The 22554-nt window shown below is 42.8% G+C and overlaps 1 protein-coding gene across 1 annotated transcript in view; it reads left to right on the top strand.

Moving 5' to 3' along the window:
- LOC144828114 (dynein axonemal heavy chain 5-like) overlaps positions 1 to 22554 on the top strand; it is a 1079012-nt gene that overhangs the window by 735086 nt on the left and 321372 nt on the right. The window contains exons 67-68 of the mRNA XM_078686235.1: positions 13591 to 13862; positions 15979 to 16143. Of these exons, the coding sequence (XP_078542361.1) occupies positions 13591 to 13862; positions 15979 to 16143 (437 nt within the window). The remainder of the gene's footprint in view (positions 1 to 13590; positions 13863 to 15978; positions 16144 to 22554) is intronic.

Here is a 22554-nt window from a genome sequence, read left to right as displayed (position 1 = left end):
ATAGCTACCACCAGTTATCCATATCTGTTTCTTCACTTATTGCCTTGTTACAGTGCCTACAGATTTTAATTTTATTCTGCTCCCCATATTTGTAGAAATGTCTGGATAGCCCCTATTCTAAGGGAATAGAGTTTTTCTCTTTCTTTAGTACTTCTCACTTTGGCTGACTATTGTGCACATTTTGGTGGTTCTCGTGATTTCCAATTTTATAAAATCAAGGATCTAGCTATTAGAGAAGTATTAAAAGCAAGTTGTTTATGTCGGACCGTTACAGTTGAATTGGAGATCCCAAATAAAAAAACCATATGATTTGGATCTACGATATGTTTGAGTTGTCAACTAACAGACTGAAATACCCTTGTCCAATAGTCGGTCAGTTTAGAGCAAGAGAAGCATATATGAAACCAGTCACCTCTTATATGATTACATCTAAGACAACCCAATGATATTTCTGGGAACATTTGTGTAATTTATCGGGAGTATAGTATAGTTGCCATTTGGAAAAGAGAGCCATTCGTTTAAAATTCACCCAGTGAATGGCCTTGGTGGACCATTTATTCTATTCCTTCTATTGGCCTGCCTCTATGTGACACCCTGTAGTCTCCTGTAGAAGGGCTTTCGGGATTACTAAATTTGTTGCTGCAGGATATGATACCAGTTCCCGATTCCCGACATTTGTTTGATGTATAATGCATGAGTAACAGCTTGGGGAAGTGAAGCCTCATGGAGCTGTAACTGCTTAACTACACTCAAGCTTTGAAGATAAGAAAATACTAGGGTTGAGACTTCTTCTATTTTATCTTGTCTAATTTGTGCCCAAGACTTCATCTCTCCTTTAATGACTAAATATTTTATTTGATGAATTCCCAGCCTTTCCCAGGTTTTCAGTGTCTGTGTATCAATTGCAACTCCAAGTTCCCTGCCGTGTCTTAGTTTAATTTCTGAGTGTTAAGGTGTAAATTGATCCTCTTCCTTTAATTGATTAAGTCTAGCATGGATTGTGCAGGGAGTCTTGAATGTGTAGCGTTTGGGTAACCTGGAGATTTTAATAAAAGATTTTAGATCTATATTTTTTTCCAAATAACATTTGATGAAGGTCGCAATTGGGCCCATAGTAGTGTGATGATATTGCACGTCCACACCAGTCCAAGATGGTGGCTTGAAAGTATTTTTGAATATGAGGAAGCCCTAAACCCCCTTCTTACGGGCTCAATTGCAGTGTTGTTAAATTGGTCCGTGGTTTCTTCCCTGCACAAATACATTTCTGTACTAATTGATCTATTTCTATAAAATAAGTATGTGGAATCTTGAAAAGAACATTTGAGAAAATAAAAATAAATAATGGAAGTACCATAATTCTTATCAATGCAGCTCCGCCAATTATAGATAGAGGTAAATTATGCCAGCTGTTTAAGATCTTTCTAACTTTATTAAGCGTTGTGATATAATTAAGTGCGAGCAACTGTGTAAAATCATGTGAGACCCAGATTCCTAAGTATCGAACAGGATTCTTTTTTGCCACCAGGGTCTGAAGGGCCTGAGGTAGGATCTGGTGTGGCAATTGAATAATAAGATCTCGAGATAAAGGATTAGATCATCCATGAATAACTTCTATTAACTCCTATTATTGGTGACTTGATTAGGGGTTTTGGCTTATCAGTTTCGCTAATGGCTCGATATACAGGGCAAATAAAACCGGGTACATCCGACAACCTTGCCGGGTTCCCCTCTGGATCTGAACTGTGCCAGCAGTGTATGAATTGATTACTATTTTTGCCTGGGCTTTACCATATCATTTCTTGAGTAGGTCCACTATGACTAGTGGAAAACTGAATTTCTTCAGTACCATAAAGAGAATATTCCAGTTTACCAGATCAAAGGCTTTTTCTGCATCAACCATAATGATTGCCGCTTTTGTGTTACTATTTGAAAAGAAATTGATGGCCTGAGTTAAGAAATTTGTATTGTTGGTGAGACATCTTTCTGGTAAAAAGCCACATTGATCCTCATGAACCAGACTTTGGGGGAACTAAAGTAATTCTCATTGCCATTATTTTCGTAAGAAATGTACAATCGTTATTTAATAGACTAATGGGCCAATAAGATCCGGGTATATCCGGTGACTTCCCCTTCTTTAAAAAACGAACTTCAACTGCTTTGGCAAATGTCTTTGGGATGTGGCAACCTTTCAAGATTGCATTATTTAAAAAAGCAATAAATTGTTTAACTGTGGCAAGAAAATGTTATAGAATTCAATGGGTATTATTTCATTGATTCCACAGGTTTTGACGCTAGGTGTATTTTTTACTTCCACAGAATCTACATCTCTGGAATTGGTGCTACCAACTGGTCTTTCTGCAAGGAAATTAAATATAGTAACATAGTTGTATTAAAAAATGTATTAATTTCCTCTAGTGGTGTAGGTGTTGAGGCTGTATATAGTTTTCATAGTGTGATAAAAAGACCTTATTGATTTCTTTTTTACAGCCCATGTCAGCAATTTGCCTGCATGTTCACTTTCCTCATGCCAATTTTGAAAGCAAGTTTTTTGATTTATTACTTTCTGGTGTTCATAAAAGTTTATAATATATTGTCAGGCCTGCTTTAATTTGAGTGCAGTTATTTCCAAGTGGGATGAAAAATTAATTCGACTTGCCTGATCAAAATTATGTTGAAGATGACTAGCTAGTTCTTTTTTCTCTTTGATAATTCTGGCTTTGCATGAAATTGCCTCCCCTCTGATAAAAGCCTTACAGGAGTCCCATACCGCAAGGGTGTGGCAGATCCCATATTTCTAATGGCAAATGCAATAAGTAGTGTCTTGATTTTTTTGATCCAGCCCACTTCCGTTAGTAGGGTTTTGTCTAATGTCCACCTGGGTCGCTCCCTTAAACCGGCTTTTGCCTTAATCTCTACTACTGGAACCGAATGGTCAGAAAAGGGATAAGAAATAATCCAAGACACCCCTTTTTTGCAGTGGTGGGAAATTAGAAAGAAGTGTTTTCTGGAAGCTGTGTTATATTTTTTTGAAACGCAAGTGAAGTCCTTGCTGGTGGGTTGATGAGCCCTCCATTGTTCTACTAGCGCAAAGTCCCGAATCATACTATTCAGGTACCTAGCAGTTAATGGTTTATTTGGGGATTTGTTTTTTCGAGAGGAATCTAATCCCAAATTCTGAATAAAATTAAAATCCCCTCCGATTGACAATAACTCCTTGTAGAGGGAGTAATAGATCAGCCATTTTTTCCAGTGCAAGAGTTTCATCGTGTATAGGGCCGTAATAGCTGATTAAGTGGAAAATTTGCTCCCCCAGTTTCAGATTCCCCATCAACTATCTAGCCAGGGGATCGCTCATAACCTGAAGGGCTTCCCCTTGATAGTGACAGGTGATAAGAATTGCGACCCCCCTAATAGCAGCAACTGCTGAGGCCAAAAAGTCTGCTTTATACATTTTGGCCATTTGGGTAATGTTAATGTTAATGGGCATTTGTAAAGCGCACTTTCACCGGGTGGCTTCATACTTTTTAAGAAATGCGTCTCGTGAAGTAGGATCACATGAGGTTGGTTTGCCATTAGCCATTGAACTAAGGCTCTTAACTTTGTTGAGTTATTACCCCCATTTAAATTAAACGAAACAATATGAAACACCTGTTGCTCAACCATTCAAATCTGTTATTATTTCCCGCCTTCCATCTAATGAATACGTTATGTATCTTATTCTATTCCTGTTGTAGGTTCTATTGCTTCCAGCCCTACAGGTGTGAAAATTACTCTTGATTAGGTCTGTGATTGTTTATTTTCAATTTTCCCTCCACCCATCCTGAAGTGCCCCTCTCCCTTTGACCTCCCTTCAAGTCAGGACTTTGCCAGCCATAGACCCTTGTTCCCCAGCCGGTGCATTATAGTGCTTGAATTTGTCAATCATTCCTACAAAATCTTTGCGCCTTCGCGCTACTAGAATAGGCATGTCTGAGTAGATTCTGAAAGTAAAGTTCTCAGGGGAAGTGAACGATTCTTTTAGGAATGCTTGCGATAAGATTTGTTCTTTGATTCTGCAGTCACCGGAGTTAACCAAAATTGTTCTTGGAAATGTAGGGTTTGAAGGACGAATTCCTGGTACACGATGGGCCCTGGTGATAGTCAAGTGCCCCATATCTTTTGTGCTTTCAGGAAGAACTACCTTACGTATCAGTTCATTTATAAACTGGACCAGCCATTTGCCCGCTTCCCAATCTTTGGGTATGCCGATGAACCTTAAATTTATGCGTCGGGCTCGGTTTTTCATATCGTCTAGTTTAAGCTGCAGATCTTTGAGTTCTGTTTACAATTTGATCAGATTGCTCCAGTGATCATTGTATTTTAACTCTAATGAGGATACCTTCTGTTCAGCCTGTGTCAGACGAGTTGAGGGTTGATGAAAATTTTCATTGAGCTAACGCAATTGTTCATTAGTCTTCTGGTGAGCCAATTCCTGAGAGAGCTTCATATCACGTAGCTCGTGTAGGATCTGATTTATCGTGGTTTCGATAGTAGCGTATGGCAAAGAATGTGCAGACGTTGCTGTTGCTTCTCCCTCTGGCATATGTTGATTCTAATGCACCAGCCAGTGTTTGATTGTCAGGGGGACTTGTTCTATTACCATCTTCTATCTTAGGAAGCATCTCCAGTGGATATCAAGTGTGGGGGAACTGGTATTAGGAGATTAGGTTTGGACGCCCCTCTTGACCCTCCCACAAAAAAGAGAGGGTGTGTTGATTTTCCTATTCCCTAAAGCATGTCCTGCTACTTGTCCAGGTGACCCGGAGCCTGCAGATCTATATGCACTGTGCTGGGATCAGCTCCTACTGTGGGTGTCACTTCCACTGGAAGCGGGATGTCCTTGCTGATACTCTTTACAAGATCCATTTTGATCTTTGTAACCTGCAGGGCTCGGTGCCTGGCTCTATTAGGAGATGGAGAAGGAGATGGGGATGGAGAAGGAGTTGAGTGATTTGAGGAGCGAGATTCGGTTCCCATGATATTTTGTTTTGAATAAGATTTCTTCCTCCATGTAATTCTTTTTTTTTCTTCTGTGGGATCTCTTGATATGCGCTTCATTAAGTGCACGTTGCTACGTGTTGCTGCTACTTGTCGTAGCTTATCGTGTCTTTTTAGTGAGGGGGGAGTGCAGGAGTTAGTACAAGCTGGCCGCAAGCCACATCCGCAGTAGCCGAACTGCTTCTGCTGCCACCTTAACTTCCTCTTCTCAAAGGGGAGCCCAGAGCTCCCCCTCTGAGCTGCCTAGCCCCCCTAATATTTGTTTCTGATTCTTGGCCCCCTGTACTCCGCTAAACCTCCTTTTGTTGTAGCAGAACCAGTTAGGATGATGTTATATAAGTCCTACCCGACCCCAACCCAGCCAACTATGGGGGTTTTCTCTCTCTGTTCTGCTATGTATTAATTATGTATAAGTATGACAGAGCATGGACACTAAGCACTGGGCACTTGGAATAAGCGTCTTGAGAAAGAGTAAGATGAGAGAAAGTAAGCCCCCTTTAATCAAAGACTCACGGAAACCGTTGCACAGGTAGGGGAATATAATCTAGTCACTGGAAGCTGCTGCCAGACAAATGCTAGTGTTGAACCTTGAGCCCTTTGAGAGATTTCCTTAGGCTGCAGGTTATTGCAGGTCCTCGCATGCGGCCATACGGAAGGTGGTTAGATCCTTTTCCTTGACCGCTTCAAGTCACAATCACAATCACAATCACAGCGTCATTTCCCTCTGTTCAAACCGAGAAGGATAGGGAAAAGGCAAATTCATTTTTTCGCCCTGTCATCATCCGTGATCAGCCTTTAGCTTTAAGCCTTCAATCAGCACCAGTGCCAGGAACATATCCCTGCGGCAGCATTCATCTCGAAGAAAAGCCAGCACCGGCATGGCTTTTTTTGTTTTTGCCCAGCACGCGTAGCAGCACTTTTAAACTCCCGTGTCCGCGTCCATGTTACTGCCGATGAGGCATCCGAGAATCAGCTACTGCCCCGCCTACGGATGTGAACGCTCAGCCACGGAGCATGCGGGAGCTCTATGTGGTCCTTGATGCTCATTAAGGTAAGCATCTGGGAATGTCATGAAAAAAGTGAAGGCATTCAAAATGGGTGTGAGCATGGCACTGAAGATTTGTAGTCCTCTGGAGCAGGTATGAACGGGGCAGATGCCCTATCAGGACTTCATGTAAGCGTCGGTTTCTTCTGGGATGATGACACACCCTGTGGTTAGCAGTGGTTCTTTGGATACAATCAGGAGGCATTTGGCAAGGTCTGTTGGGTCTGGTTGTGGGTTAAAGATGCTGTAAATTGGGGTGATTTTGTTGCTGAAGAATTGAGAGAGACTGTTGCAGAGGTCCTACGAGGTTGTGATCGAACTGGAAGCAGCTGTAGGTGAGGTGAAATCCTTTGCAATGGCGGGAATGTCTTTGCTTCTGTTTGTACTGGTATCGATGTGGTGCATCAGAACAGCACATTTGGTGGTCCGGATCAATTGGTGGTAGTGTTTTAAGGAGGATTTATCCGGGGTCATTCTGCATTTGCACTCCAGTTGTTTGCAATGGTGTTCCTCCATGTACCAACTGGTCTGGGATCTAGATCCTGTTGTACTGCTGTGTTTGAGGGACCACCTTCGATCAGCACTGGGGGTGATCAAATTGTTGCTATTCTTGCAGGCTTTGTGGAGGTTGTAGCTGTGGTCGTGTTGGTGTGTTTTGAGAGCAGTATTCCAGTCCTTGTCAGTGATGCTGCTCCAGGTTTGGCTGGCTGGTCTGACCTTGGTGCATGTACATTAGACTGGGATGGGGATGCTGAACTTGATGAGGGTGTGAATTGTCCAGGAGACTTGTGTTGGCTCCTTGACTCAGATGTGGCAGGTGAACTAGGGTTCAGGAGGTTTCTGGTTGATGTGGGTATTGAGCTTCAAAATGACACACTAAAAGTATGCAGAAGAGAACTCTAACCTGTAGAGCTCGAAAAGAAAAGGAGTAAAGCAACCAAAATGTTGAATCCAAGATATAAGGCAGACACTTTGTAAGGAAAAGGCTCAAGAGGAGCAATGGAATAAGATGGAAACCTAGATAGTAGAGCATTGACACCATTCAAACTAAAGATGGCCAAGGATTGAACAACAGTTTCCAGTCAGTATTAGAGAGGGAATAACAAATATTTTTTTTAAATGTAATTGAAAAAGAACAAACCAAAACTGATTGACTAATATTAGAAACAAAGTTCAGTCAGGAATCAAGAATGCAATCAAAAGAGTTCACTACAGCAAAATGTAGAGGAAAAATACAGAAAAGTAAAATGATAGCCAAAAGTGAATTAAAGGTGAACTAGTAAAAGAAGAAAAAAATATATATTTTTCATGGATTGCTTATTTTTTAACAACCTTATTTAACATTCTGGTTTAAAGAAACATGACACACATTGCCTAGTCATCATATAGAGCATTGAAGACAAATCCGGAAGAAAATTGGCACGAGTCCATACCCCTAATTCGCATAACAGGGTAAAACAGTGTGCCCCAATTCATGATGTTTGATAAAATTCCCCCAACCAGAGCTAAACGTTACAGTTCATGCAAAAATTAACAATAATGGAAAACACTAATAAATCCTGAATGTGTCTTATTCTTTCCAATCTTTATTTCGACCATATGGTCATAAAAGATACACATACAATAAAATCACTTAAATTCTGTCACAGTCATTAAAACATCAATACATGATATTAAAATCAAAACCAGAAAGTACAATAATTGTTAAAAGTGAGCGATTCTACAGTCTACCCAGCATTTTTTAAAAGACGACTACGCGTATGCCAAACATTCGTAAAGAATTTGGAAAGTGCAAAAACAATTGGGCCGGAAACATCGCATTTTAAAATTCTGTACATCGGTGCATATTCCCTGCCACCCAAATTCTTAATCAAGGGCAGCAGCCAGTACTTTCTGGCTGCCTTGTATGCTGGGCAGAAAAAAATCACATGCAAATCATTTTCCTCTTTGTCAACGCAAAGAGGACAGAACTTGGTGGAAGGGACTTGTGACCAGGTGCTAGTAAAGGACCGTAAAGGCAATGTGCCGTACCTCCACTGGAGAAATAACTTTCTGGTGAATATGGGATAAACGGGATCAAGAGCTTTCTCAAATATATAAAGATCCTTGATTTGCAGGAATGTGGAGGAAAGGGACCCCTCTGTCTGGGTAGCTATAGCCCTTACCCTTTTGTGTTCGTGGAACAGATTCGCCAGCGCTCTCTTAGAGATTCTTGGTGCTGTATTTGCTGGTTCAGTCCACAATTCAAGGAGCCCCACATCTGTGCAAACTGACTGGATATTTTGGACCCAGGGAATACTGAGCGCCTTAGGATGTTTTAGTAGTTCGACCAGTTCCGCCCTGTAATCGGCGAGATCGTCACTGCTCCATAGCCTGCGCCAGAAGGCAATGGGTCTTAGACTTATCTCGTCGGCGAGTGGCCGTAGCCCTAAATCAAGCCTCAAAGGGAGAAGCGGGGTGCTAAGGGGCAGTGCGGTAATTTGTCTTAAAAACGTATTTTCAGTGCAAGACAAGTTCCGACATGGAATGTGGCCCCACAGTTCAGCCCCGTACAAGATCGCCCCCCTTGCCTGTGCCTTATGTATTTGAATCAGGGCCCCTAATGGGCGATAGGTCGAACCGGTCATCATCCGGGAAATACCCCCGGTAATTTGTACTAATTTAAGGTTAGCCCTAGTTTGATGGCTCTCCCAGGTCATGTTTTCGTTGAGCGTCACGCCGAGGTATTCGAACGTGGCAACTCTTTCCAGTCTCGCTGCTCCCAATAGGGGATTCGGGCGCTGTTTGGGGCTTGGGTTCAATACCATATATTTGGTTTTTGTGGCATTGATTTCCAGCCCTCTATCCTGACAGAAGGCCACAAAGGCATCAAGTATCTTTTGAATGCCCATGGGCGTTTTGGATATCAACAGTGTGTCGTCCGCAAACATTATTGCGGGCACACTGTTGCCATTCAGTTTAGGGGCGTCTGTATAGTCGGTGGCGTTTAAATGAGCGATTATCCCGTTGACGAAGAGGCAAAACAGGGTCGGCGCCAGCACGCAACCCTGTCTTACCCCTCTGCCCACGGGAAATCTATCAGTCAGCTCCCCCGACCTCCCACACCTCACCTGGGCATAATTATTATGATGCAGCCTCTGCAGGGTCAATAAAATATCTGATGGAACGCCCATCCCTGCTAAGATGACCCAGAGTTTTCCCCTGGGCACGAGGTCGAAGGCGGCTCTTAGGTCCACGAAAATCGTGTACAGACTACCGCCCTCGAACCTCACTGTCCTCCAGTAGATCAAATTCAGTCTAAAGACCTGGTCCACAGTCGATACCCCTTTCCTAAAGCCTGCCTGATATGGACTGAGGGCGCCCACCTCCTCAATCCATTCCTGAAGCCTGTTCAGGAGAACCCTGCCGAACAGCTTCTGTGCTACATCTATCAGGCTAATCGGTCTGTAGTTGGCTGGGAGCAGGGGGGATCCTTTTTTAAAAATCGGGACCACCTCGGCCCCCAGCCAAGTACTGGGGATTTCCATCCCGCCGAGGACACCGTTAAAAAGAGCTGCGAGGTAGGGCGCCCAGACGGTGGTCTCCTGCTTATACAGGTCTCCCGGTAACCCGTCGAGTCCAGGCGCCTTCCCTGAAGCCAGGCCTGAAATAGCAGCCGTAACCTCGCTCAGTGTTATTTGATCCACCTGCAAGCCCTGTCTCACTGGTTCAATTGATACAGGAAGTTCTCCGGACTCAGCGCTATATAGCGACTGGAAGTGGGCCTGCCATACTCCAGGAGCTATATTAGGCACCACTGCCGAATGTAGGCTCCCTGATCCCCCATTCACCATTCTCCAGAACAGGCGTTGATCTTGTACTGCTAGGGCCTTTGTGAGCTCTTCCCACTGATTTTCCTCCCATTCTATTTTGGCCTGTGCAAGGAGTTTCTTATAGGCTTGTCTACATTGCTGAGACGTTCCCCTCCTTTGCCCTCCTTAATTACTCCAAGGAGTTTTGTTTTGGCCCTTCTACAGGCTATGTTGTACCATTGTGTTTTGCCTTGGGGCCTCTCTTTTAGCTTTTGCACTTTGCATGAAAAGTGGGGTGCCGCCGCTTTTATGAGATCTTTATGGGCATCAAACAATTTACTCCTAATATCTATTTTATTTGCCACACTATCAAGGTCCCCAACAGTGTGTCTTATTGATAATAAGATTGACAGATGTGAGAGTCAGGCCGGGTCACCCTCTGTGTTAAAGGGGCGCATCAGCCATAGATCTGACGCCCTTAGGACCTCATTACGAGTCTGGTTGTCCTTGGACCACCAGACTCACGGCGGTGCGTCAGTGGTGGTGCAGCCACCGCTGCACCTGCAGTCTGACCACACCATCGCAAGGTGGGCAGTCAGACCTCCATTGGACTGCCGCAGCCGCCAAGGAACCGTCATTCCCTGGCAGTGGCTCAGCGGTCACAGCCTCAGTAATCTGCGGGTGGTGTCGCTGCGTAACCACCATGCATATTACGAGTTTCAGGACCGCCAGCGATGTCATGGAGGTCTTTCCTCCGTGCAAAGGTTGGCAGTCCTCTAGGGCCCCCTGGTGCCCATGTGCCTGGGTATGCATGCAGAGGGGTACAAAATATACCCCCCTGTGTGCATGCACTCCAGTTCCTGCACCACATGGACTTTACAGTCCATGCAGTGCAGAAACTGGTTTTGGTGTACCCATTGCGGTGCCTATTTTCAGAGGCACTGCTGTGGGGCCGCCCAAAACAGTCCGCCAGACACGAGGAAACTCATAATCTGGTGGGCAGTGCAACCATGGGTTTGGCGGTGTGGGAGACGGCCGCCAGCATGACGTTCTTCTCCCCCACCACCAAACTCGGAATCGGGCCCTCAGTGTTTTGCACACCATTAGATTAATGCCTCCCGTTCTATGCTGCCGTTGTATGTAAGTGGTGAATGTACGCCACGCTGATTCGAATTTAGCCAGTCTGTCTCTCACATGTTTAGTGAGTCATGGATTACTTTAAAAAACATTTTGTGACATCCAGCCCTCTGTAGCATCGAGTCAGCTCTTCAGACTATGGATATCAGCCAGTGATGATAGAGCAGTTCAGTGTGTCATTTGCATAATCAGGAATGCTGATGCACCTACTGCATCTATAGTTTTTAATGTTATTGCCAAAAGTTTTGTTAAAATACAACTTTTGGTGTATTGTTGGCTTACATTTTTGTGCTTGCATTCTATTTGTCTGCCTAACCCTTTTCCTTTTATCAAGCTGCTGTAATTTGTTTTCTTTTTTTAGCTATGGACTGTATCATGTTACGTAGTGATGACGACTCTATGACCATAAATTACTGGTTTAACCCAGTCTTACAGCTTGGATGCTGGACTTCACTTCCTATCACAAGCAATATATTGGGGGTAGTGGACAGAAAATCATATTTGAAATAGGCAATAATGGGAACAGCATGATGGAAGACAGTCTCCCTCAAATGTACATAATAAAGATAAATTCATGATAAATTCATGAACAACTAATGAAAAGGCAATGTAGCTCACATCTCATTCTGCTACAACACATGCCAACTATCTAACACGTGCCTATGTGTGTAATAAAGTAGGGACCCTTTCTATTGTTCTTTATTATCTAGCACACATCATTCATATGTTGTTATCTGCCGAATGCTTTCTAAAGTTGATCCATTCTTAAATGTGGATACTTCGCATGTGGCACACATATATATTGTACTGTGGATTTCTATTGAGGACCGATAAGAGATATATTCCCCTTATTTGATGCACTAACTCATATTAAGAAAAATTAGAAGAATAGTCTTCAATCAATTTAGAATTCCACTTCAAGCTACCTTGAGGCCCTGTTTGCCACCAATGACTTTATATGTAAAGACCACATCAGGAAAATAATATTAACTGTAATAGGTTATATAGTTTTTATGAAATTTGAAATCTCTTTCTGGCAAATAGTTTCTGCTTCAAGGTATTAGAACTATGAAATAGACATCTTTTTTTAGGAGGTAGTAGCCACCAAAAGATGTCGATATGCACAGCACATGACATCTATTGCAATAATGTAATCCTTTAAAACGTACTAGTATTTGTTAACCTGAAAATAGAGTTTTTGATCCGCTTCTCACAAAGGAACAATAATGGTCCACAATTCACAATTTACTAATACCTGCCACCTTTCAGGTGCAGTTGGGTGCTCCAATAATATAAAAGCTTGAAACAAATTTGCGGCAGTGCAATACAATTACTTATTACTGTGATAGTCAGTCACGGCTATGATCTCACGCTATAGGTTAATGTCCATGGGCAGAAAACGCTCTATATGAATATCTTGATTTCCCTCATGGTGTGGTATCTATGATAAAAGGATTCTGATGGTAATGATGGGGAATCCTAAACTGTTTGATGATGATTTTGTACAGTGTTGATTATCTTGAGCTCAGTACTTCCCACCGATCTGGCTTCCATTTGCTCTTTGCTTTCCTGGTTGTTGAGCGTGAACTCTACAACACTGAGCAAGTCATAAGCGTACTTTAGCAGACTTATTATATCGTCCATGGAGGGAGGAGTTAAAAAAGATGTTAGGGCTTAGAGGTGTTTAGTTCTGGGGGCTAGTCACCTCATAGATTAGGAATAGGACGGATAAGAAAGACAGAGTGGTAATGATAATTCACACTTGTCACCATTATTATATATTTGAAAAGTTCGAGCCATTAAAATAAACCAGATTTCTTTTTAGGAGAGTCAGGTGAAAATTTAGTGGGTGGGAGGTAAGGGGACAGGATAGGTGAAAAGATGTATATGTGCACCTCTTACCCATCTCCAAGTTAACTTTGTGACTTGAAATTTCTGTGGAATAAATGTGGTGGAAATCTATAGATCTGAAATTGCATGAAAATGTAAATGTTGTGCACTCACATTCAAATGTGTCGAACTCCTTTGTTCCACACTCCTGTTTTTATTGAGTTCAATATAGGAAGTATCCTTGCAGAGACAGTAAAAATGTGCTATTTAAAATGGGAAATGTCGTTTGCAGAGTTGCACTCGGTATAACTGCACAACAAACCTTTTCCAGGCACATAACAATTTGATAAACACATCATACTTATTTGCCCTGGTAAGATTTATGAATGCAGGATATTTTACATTTGCTGTTATAATTGCTAATGTATGCTAAGTTTTCCTATTATTCCTATAACTCAAACTCTTGTAGAATCTCATCTCTAAAACTTAAAGTTTACACATTGAAAAAAAAAGAAATGCAAGAGTCAACATTTTGTACTACTTCACACTGTACATGGGGGCCAGGTCATTCCTCCGTGATTACTTTTGCAGAAACTGAGATAACCTTTCCAAACAAAATGTGACTATGCTCAAACCATTAGGCATCAAGATTGCCACTGACCAGATTTCTAAAATGTTAGAATTGCAAGTCAAAGGATAGCATACAAATTGGTATTTCTTAGCTGAACAATATGCAATTCATGTTTGCAGGTGGTGCAACTTTGGACCTCAATTCCGTAGAGCCCAAGCCAAAGAAGTGGATCCTTGACATGACCTGGCTCAATCTTGTCCAGCTGTCAAGTAGCTTCCCATTCACCAACCTCCTAAGTCAGGTTGCAAGGAATGAGAAGACCTGGAAACTCTGGTTTGATGAGGAAGCGCCAGAAGAAGCCCCATTACCTGATGGCTATGACAGCTTACTGGATACTTTTCGCAAGTTACTCCTTATTCGAAGTTGGTGTCCCGATCGAACGATAGCACAGGTAAAGATACATTTTTGTTAATCAAAGATTTCAGCCACTCAAACATCTCTAAAAAAAATTGCAAGCGTTTCCCACAGTTGACAGTATGATTTTTCCAACTAATGTAAATTAACTAAAATAGAGGATTGATTTTGTGGAAAAGAAAAACAAGTAGTGCCAGAAAGAAATGAAAGTCATTTTTTGAGAATAAAGGTCATGATCCTGCTCCTTATTAAAAGTTCACAATATACACAAAATGTGGAGAAACTTAATATACATGAGAGGGGCTCCTATCTTTGATTTCCTCACTCTGCAATAGGGAGTTCCATCGTTGCCTGTTATTATTGGTCAAGGTGTACTAAACGTTTTTGAGATGACAAACAGCCCAAATCACTGTTTGTGACTACAAAAAAATAATTTTTACAATGTACTAATGGCATTTTAGGAGTTTGTAGTTTTTTACCACCTCCTACAATAGGGTTGCACCACTATACCGAATCGCTGTTGGAAGTGGTGGGTTTAACACATCCTTTTCAAATAGTGATCCAGTGTGAAATGTATCAAAAATTGGCAACTGTGATTCTGGTCGCAAACCATTGGTTAGATACCGACCCTCAACTTTGGGTGATAACCCATTCGCAGAAGGGAACAGTTCTTTTTTGGGCTGTTTCCCATGTATGAATCTTGGAAAAAGTTTCAGGGAGAGTAGACAGTGGTCATGCAAACTCTCAGTGAAACTTTAGATAAAAAAGAAACTTTATTTTTATTCACCGTCCCGTATCTTTTAAGGAAACATGCTGTATTTTAAAAAACTGTGGGGCATATTACCAAGCAATAGCGATAATTATCGCTATGCATGGTTAGCGGGTATAATAATATCGCCGCGCTCCGACGATTTTTACCGCTGAGATACCTTGATATTATCAAGGTTTATCTCAAAAGCGGTAAAAATCCTGCGAAATGCATGAATATCGCTGAAAAATCAGGGATATTTTTGCATTATCGTGACAATGCTCTTAGCCATGTTATCCACCTTCCATTGGATAACATGGCTAAGAACTGCTCTGGGCAGGCGTTAGCTTTTGGAGATAATCGCGCTTAGCGCGCTTATTTCCAAAAGTAGGTAATAGGAGATAGCGATGTTAGCGACTGTTTCCAGTCGCTAACATCTTGGCAGGCCCACTTTGCATGTCATTAGCGATAATTATCGCTGACATGCAAAGTGGGCCCCAAGATGATCGCTATCTCCTAATAGCTGTCGCTAACTGGTGTTAGCGACAGCTAGGTAATTGGGCGATAAAATTATCGCCGCTTTAGCGGGAAAAATTCCCGCTAAACCGGTGATAAGGCCCTTGGTAATATACCCCTGTATTTTTTTTATGTAAACACTATCACAGACTTGGTGGTCTTCTGAACCTTGCTGGCCACCGCTTCTATGACAGTGGCGAATCAGTGTGATTTGCAGTTTGCAAACTATTTCATGATGCTTGGATACCCTCACGGGTGAACAGCTGCTCTCTACATTCTCAAATCACAAAACAATATTATTGAGGTAGGACAGATTGCGACTCACAACAATTGGGGATTTAGGGAAGCAATTCATTAGAACATAGGTCAGTTTTTCAAAATTAAACACTGGTCACAAATATACTGGTTGCACACTGTGACCATTGTTTTGTGACCAGTGTTATGGTACACCTAACACATTCCTTTGGTAAAACACTAATGTCCCTCCGTTTATGATTTACAAAATGCACTTTAAAATTGAAGCCTCTGTCTCTGCAATTGCAAAAGTAAATCGTTTACTTGATGGTACTCTTTCTTTGACTTAAAAAACAAACTTTCTTTTAGAAGCATGGAAGCTTAACGATCTACTACTATTGTGCGTCTATTATTAGGTATTACGGCAGTAGTCTTGGAATCGGAAAACATGTTAAATGCAACAAAAAAAACGGTTTTGAGATATATTTTTGGTAGCCAGGTTTGCTACGATGTAGATAAGTAATCCAGGATATGATATGATTCAAAGAGTTTGCAGACCGGATGCTGCCAGTGTGCTCAGCTTTAAAAAGAACGCTTGAACGTAGGTTGTGATTGACAGCTGAGCGCTCACCATCTGTGGAACCTTTCCTTACAGGCTCGCCATTACATTGCTGAGTCTCTCGGCGGGAAATATGCAGAAGGATTTATACTTGACATGGAAGCCATGTGGGCGGAAGGAGACTGTCGAACCCCTTTGGTCTGCTTTCTGTCAATGGGATCAGACCCGACTGAAAATATAGAACGACTGGCAAAATCCAAGGTAAAGTTATACCTGCGAGATGATAGATGTAATATAAGGTGTTCTGCACAGTGATACACGGGTTGCTCATTTTAGTTTCCTTATTTAGAGGGCAAGGAATCTTTCCTGTCAGTCAAAATCTATCAGGGCTCCATTTAGACTAGTGCAGATCCCCTGCTTCTACTCAGGAGGGTCTTGCTGCACCATTCTGAGCCAGTTCAGGGGGTGCTGATATCTTCCTTCTGCCGAATGACCCGACGGGCCTACACGAGGAAGCCTGAGGCAAGTAGACTTACACAACTGGGCACCACAATGCATGGAATTCAAATTGTTTCCTTTTGTCATTTTTGTTAAATCTACATTTCATTCTCTATTATTTACTTTGATCGGTGAATTTGGTGCCACAGATCTCACAATTCCTACAGTAAACACCCCTTTAATGATATTTACAGCTCATTACTGAGAGCCTTTTTTCCGGAAATGACGAATTTCCTATAAAATGATGTTATGGGCAAATAAAATGTGTCTGACGGTTTGATTGGCAAACAATGAGCTATTTTGAGTTTTGTGGTAGTTGTAGGCTATATTGTTTGCAAGTAGCACAGCGACAACTGTTATCTTGTATTGCACAGCACAGAAAGTCACTGAAAGGCATGCTGCAGTTGGACGAGATGTAGTTGCAAACTGTGTCCCCCAAGTTCCAGCTGTTTCCTCTGCCTATGGTCCCTACTGGTTCTTTCCAGTGGGTTTCTAATGTTGCCAGCGTCCACAGATTTGCTTCATTCCTTTGCTGCAGGAACATCACAGCATTGACGAGGATGTTTATCTGCTACCTCCGCTGTGCTAGACAATTTAAGTAGACAATAGCTTCTCCACCACTATGGCATTGAGGCAGTACATTCTGGAAGTCCCTAAAGAGGGGTTCCAGCTTGTCATGAAGGAAACTGTCCGTTTCTGGATAAGGACATGTCTGAAAGACAACCCCTACTTAACAAATGCCACCTCTCTTGAGAAGTAGTGCCATGCCTGCACGACCCACCACCAACAAACCCATTCCCATATGTGGCAATAGACATTGCCATTTGGCTGGAGGTGTTGCAGCACATTGAGACTCAGGGACATTCTGCTACAGAAATCTCAATACCGTCCGCAGTGGTAGTGTGACTATGTCAATATTAATATTTAGTTCAAAATTCTCCTGAATGTCTGCCCTTAAAGCACTAATTCTGCCAATCTCAAGGCATTACAACGATAGTTCCTGGTGGCTCATCAACTTCAGTAGAGCCATTCTGGTTGAATGGAAGCTCATAGCCGCCAACTTTTGACACCAGCAAAGCCTGGTCTCCTCTGTGCCTCTGTCTCCACTTTGCTGCACAGCATGAAGTATGAGGAGATGTCTTTGCAGTTTGGAGGATGTATGCTAATACTACCTATATGATTAATATAGTTATTATTATTATTATTATTGTTATTATTATTATTATTATTATTATTATTATTATTATTATTATTATTATTATTATTATTATTATTATTATCATTATTATCATTATTATCATTGTTGCTGTTATTAATAATAATAATAATAAAAAATGATATAATAACAATACTACTAATAATAATTATTATAATAATAAATTAATACATTACCGATATTAATAATAGCAATAATAATAAAATATAGCACAGCCCCAGGCAAGACAGGTTTGTGGGCTCTGATAACTGAGAATAACATCGAGATAGGGGGAACGAAGAGAGTTAATCAAGTCGAGTATTACTAAAGTGGTAATACAAATAAGCAACATAATAGATGTGAGTAAGTGGGCAAGGTGCGAGGTGACTGGAGTTGTTTTAGAGGATAACATTAATATGTCATGGGTTAGCCCTCGATAGGAGTTGTTCAAACAATTGGGTTTTAAGATGTGGTCTAAAGGCCAGCAGGGTTTAGTCTTCCTTAGCTTGACCTGGGGTTTCTTGCAGATGTTGCTGCTCCGGTGAAGGACTGCTTTCTTTCTGGATAAAGAGGATTACAGTTTAAGGATATCCAAGAATAGAGAGGCTTTGCTTTTCAGGCCTCTGGATCTTCCTGAGTTGGGCAAGTGTTCTGCTAAGTCAGAGCAATCTGGTCATGGACGGCCTTGTCAGTGTGAGCACAAAGCTTGCAGCAGGTCTTGTCAATGTGAACACAAAGCTTGCAGCAGGTCTTGTCAATGTGAACACAAAGCTTGCAGCAGGTCTTGTCAATGTGAGCACAAAGCTTGCAGCAGGTCTTGTCAATCTGAGCACAAAGCTTGCTGCAGATCTTGTCAATGTGAACACAAAGCTTGCAGCAGATCTTGTCAATGTGAACACAAAGCTTGCAGCAGGTCTTGTCAGTGTGAGCACAAAGCTTGCAACAGGTCTTGTCAATGTGAACACAAAGCTTGCAGCAGGTCTTGTCAATGTGAGCACTGAGCACAAAGCTTGCAGCAGGTCTTGTCAATGTGAGCACAAAGCTTGCAGCAGGTCTTGTCAATGTGAGCACAAAGCTTGCAGCAGGTCTTGTCAATGTGAGCACAAAGCTTGCAACAGATCTTGTCAATGTGAACACAAAGCTTGCAGCAGGTCTTGTCAATGTGAGCGCTAAGCTTGCAGCAGATCTTGTCAATGTGAACACAAAGCTTGCAGCACGTCTTGTCAATGTGAGCACAAAGCTTGCAGCAGGTCTTGTCAATGTGAGCACAAAGCTTGCAGCAGGTCTTGTCAATGTAAACACAAAGCTTGCAGCAGGTCTTGTCAATGTGAATACAAAGCTTGCAGCAGATCTTGTCAATGTGAACACAAAGCTTGCAGCAGGTCTTGTCAGTGTGAGCACAAAGCTTGCAACAGGTCTTGTCAATGTGAACACAAAGCTTGCAGCAGGTCTTGTCAATGTGAGCACTGAGCACAAAGCTTGCAGCAGGTCTTGTCAATGTGAGCACAAAGCTTGCAGCAGGTCTTGTCAATGTGAGCACAAAGCTTGCAGCAGGTCTTGTCAATGTGAGCACAAAGCTTGCAACAGATCTTGTCAATGTGAACACAAAGCTTGCAGCAGGTCTTGTCAATGTGAGCGCTAAGCTTGCAGCAGATCTTGTCAATGTGAACACAAAGCTTGCAGCACGTCTTGTCAATGTGAGCACAAAGCTTGCAGCAGATCTTGTCAATGTGAACACAAAGCTTGCAGCAGGTCTTGTCAATGTGAGCGCTAAGCTTGCAGCAGATCTTGTCAATGTGAACACAAAGCTTGCAGCACGTCTTGTCAATGTGAGCACAAAGCTTGCAGCAGGTCTTGTCAATGTGAGCACAAAGCTTGCAGCAGGTCTTGTCAATGTGAACACAAAGCTTGCAGCAGGTCTTGTCAATGTGAACACAAAGCTTGCAGCAGGTCTTGTCAATGTGACCACAAAGCTTGCAGCAGGTCTTGTCAATGTGAGCACAAAGCTTGCAGCAGGTCTTGTCAATGTGAACACAAAGCTTGCAGCAGGTCTTGTCAATGTGAACACAAAGCTTGCAGCAGGTCTTGTCAATGTGACCACAAAGCTTGCAGCACGTCTTGTCAATGTGAGCACAAAGCTTGCAGCAGATCTTGTCAATGTGAGCACAAAGCTTGCAGCAGGTCTTGTCAATGTGAGCGCTAAGCTTGCAGCAGATCTTGTCAATGTGAACACAAAGCTTGCAGCACGTCTTGTCAATGTGAGCACAAAGCTTGCAGCAGGTCTTGTCAATGTGAACACAAAGCTTGCAGCAGGTCTTGTCAATGTGAACACAAAGCTTGCAGCAGGTCTTGTCAATGTGACCACAAAGCTTGCAGCAGGTCTTGTCAATGTGAGCACAAAGCTTGCAGCAGGTCCTTGCTTGAAGAGGAGCTCCTGCATCTTGCTTTGCACAAGATGAGACCTTAGCTTTCATTTTCAGGGCATAATACCTGTTAGGCTTTGGATGCTGCTAATCAAACCAGCTGTAGTATTCCAAGGATAGTCTGCTTACATGTTACCATCCTATATTACTGCATGCACTGATTAACCAGTGCTTATTTTCTCTGTACTGTATGTTGAACAATTACCATGCCACAGGTATGAGGGTGTGAGATGAAACTCTAGACAACTCAAACTGTAAAGTAAGGAAGGTCAGGTAGTGGCTGAGAGTAAAAACGCAATTAATTGCAAGTATGATTGCTACCTGCAGCTACTGAATTATGCATTCTTCTGACCACGCTAATATTTTAAAGCAGAATTATCTCTACAACTGTTCTAGACAATCCAATAGAAAACATGTTTACCAGTGTTTCATACGCAGATATTCTGTATTCTCATTCATTCTGGTGGTATTTCGATAGCTCGAATCACGTGGTATGCACAGGTATGCTTAATTAAACAAAAGTGAAAGGTGGGGTGACTGAAGCAATCTCAGCTACATCTAATTCCTTAGGGCCGTATTCTAGTCCATAGTAATGCTTACTCCCTGTGCTGCATCAGAAAAGGTCAAGAAAAGGACCAATCACAAGCAAATCAGCTTGGATCCCACGCCAGTAGGATAAGTACAACCAGGAGATGTAGAGGTCCGTAAGCTTCTAAAAACACAGACTTTACGTAATTATGCTGATTCCTGAGTCTGTTAGTTCCTGCCACCATAGCGGCGAGACACTCATAAGGGTAGCTGGGCGCAGTGTACATCTTATCATTCATTCATTGTGCAGGGGCCAAATGTTTTTCTTAACCTGTCAGTCAAACAATTGATATAAATAGCCTTAGCTTCAAACAGTATGGAGAATCTATGGTCAACAACATCCATTTTCTCCCCCCCTGATCAAAAAAGTAATAGGGCTTAAAACTGCCGGCTCACGTGTAAAGTGGAAAGACATTGTAGAGCTTTGATTGAGGGAAGAGAACCCACACAGCACAAAAGGTACTGTGTCTGTCATGTTGGTAGAAGGTCTACCGGGGCCGTAGTACATAAGGTGCCCTGGGGGTGCAACGGGCATTTACCCCTGCTTGGCGCCCCCCTGGGGCACTGTGGTATTATAGAAGGGGCCGCAGACTCTAGTGCATCGAATACTGATAGCGCTCGCGCACTTAAAGCGCCAGCGCTATCAACAGAGGGTGTTCCCTCATTTGCAGAGGGGCATGTCGTATACAAATGAGGGAATTCCTTGGAAACGTCGATCTCTCTTACGCATAAATGACTTGGTCTTAGCCTCACCACTTTCAAATTCCACCAGCCACCACTGTAAGCTCTGTGAAGAGAACTACGTGCTGCCTCGGTGTAATCAGGGCCGGTTCTAGGATGTGTGAGGCCCCTCTAAATTGCAGAGACATGACGCATTCAGGGCTGTTTGCATCTGAATAGATGCCCCTGAAGCTGCAGCCTCCTCCTCTCAGTCACCTTCAAGCACCTCTTAACAGCTCATCAAGGGCTGGAGGTGTGAGGGTTGCCATCCCGCTGTGCCTCTCGAATGCTGCGGGGTATCTTAGCTTTGGAACAGCATAGGAGTCAAGAAGGGAGGTGGGTGGAAGCTGTGCCCGGTTGAAATTACGGACAAATGGCGTCCGTTAAAGAATGCTTCACGGACAACGGACAGACGGCCGAAATTACGGACTGTCCGTGAAATTTACGGACGGTTGGTCACCCTAGTTCAAGCAGCCCTCAGGAGGCGCACTGACAGTGAGCCATTTAAAATGTGACGCACTGTCAGTGCGCCTCCTGACAGCAGCTCTCTGCAGGGGGAAAAGGAGGTCTATGGGTCACTGACTGCACCCACCTGCAAGGGGATCTCTAATCCCATGTGAAAGTGCAGGTGGGTGCCCCTGCACTGTAAAACACGTGGCAGCTACTCTGTGTTTTCACATGAATGCGCTGTCCCCAGGTCAGCGCGAGTTCGCGGCTGCCCTGGGGGCAACGCATTCATCATAATGGGGCACATTGGCATTGTTTGCGCCTGGCGCACGTTTTCAAAGGTGCGCAGGGTGCAAAGAATGCCAATACGTACTGATACGTTAAGCTCCACAAATGCTTCCTGCCCCTTGTGCCAGCATGGATAGACGAGAGCATGGAGAGAGAGTTTCTTTCCGTCTGCAGAATTTCTCAAATCAATTAAAGAGCTGAAGTTCCTGCAAATATAGAGAAGTGAAGCAGAGATATTCTAATCTTGAACAATATTTTTCCAGTGACCTTCATGTTCACGTGAATTTGTACTCTGTTGTGGTTAACTTGTATGTTAAATGCTACGGTGCTACAAGTTGCCACAATGTATTAAAGCAAAGAGCTTTCGGCTTGGGTTTTCTTTTCCTACAGAATCAGCCCATGAGCTGTCTCACCGCTCCCAGCATGTGAAATATCAGGACCTTTCATGGGAAGTCATGCCCTCCAGAGTCCCTGGTCATATACTGAGGACAATTAATGTTGGGTCTGCCAGTA

The sequence above is a fragment of the Lissotriton helveticus genome, chromosome 4_1 (genome assembly GCF_964261635.1).
Source record: "Lissotriton helveticus chromosome 4_1, aLisHel1.1, whole genome shotgun sequence".
Taxonomy (NCBI): Eukaryota; Metazoa; Chordata; class Amphibia; order Caudata; family Salamandridae; genus Lissotriton; species Lissotriton helveticus.
Note: the sequence above shows the minus strand (reverse complement) of the source record. Positions and strands in the feature narration are given on the sequence as shown.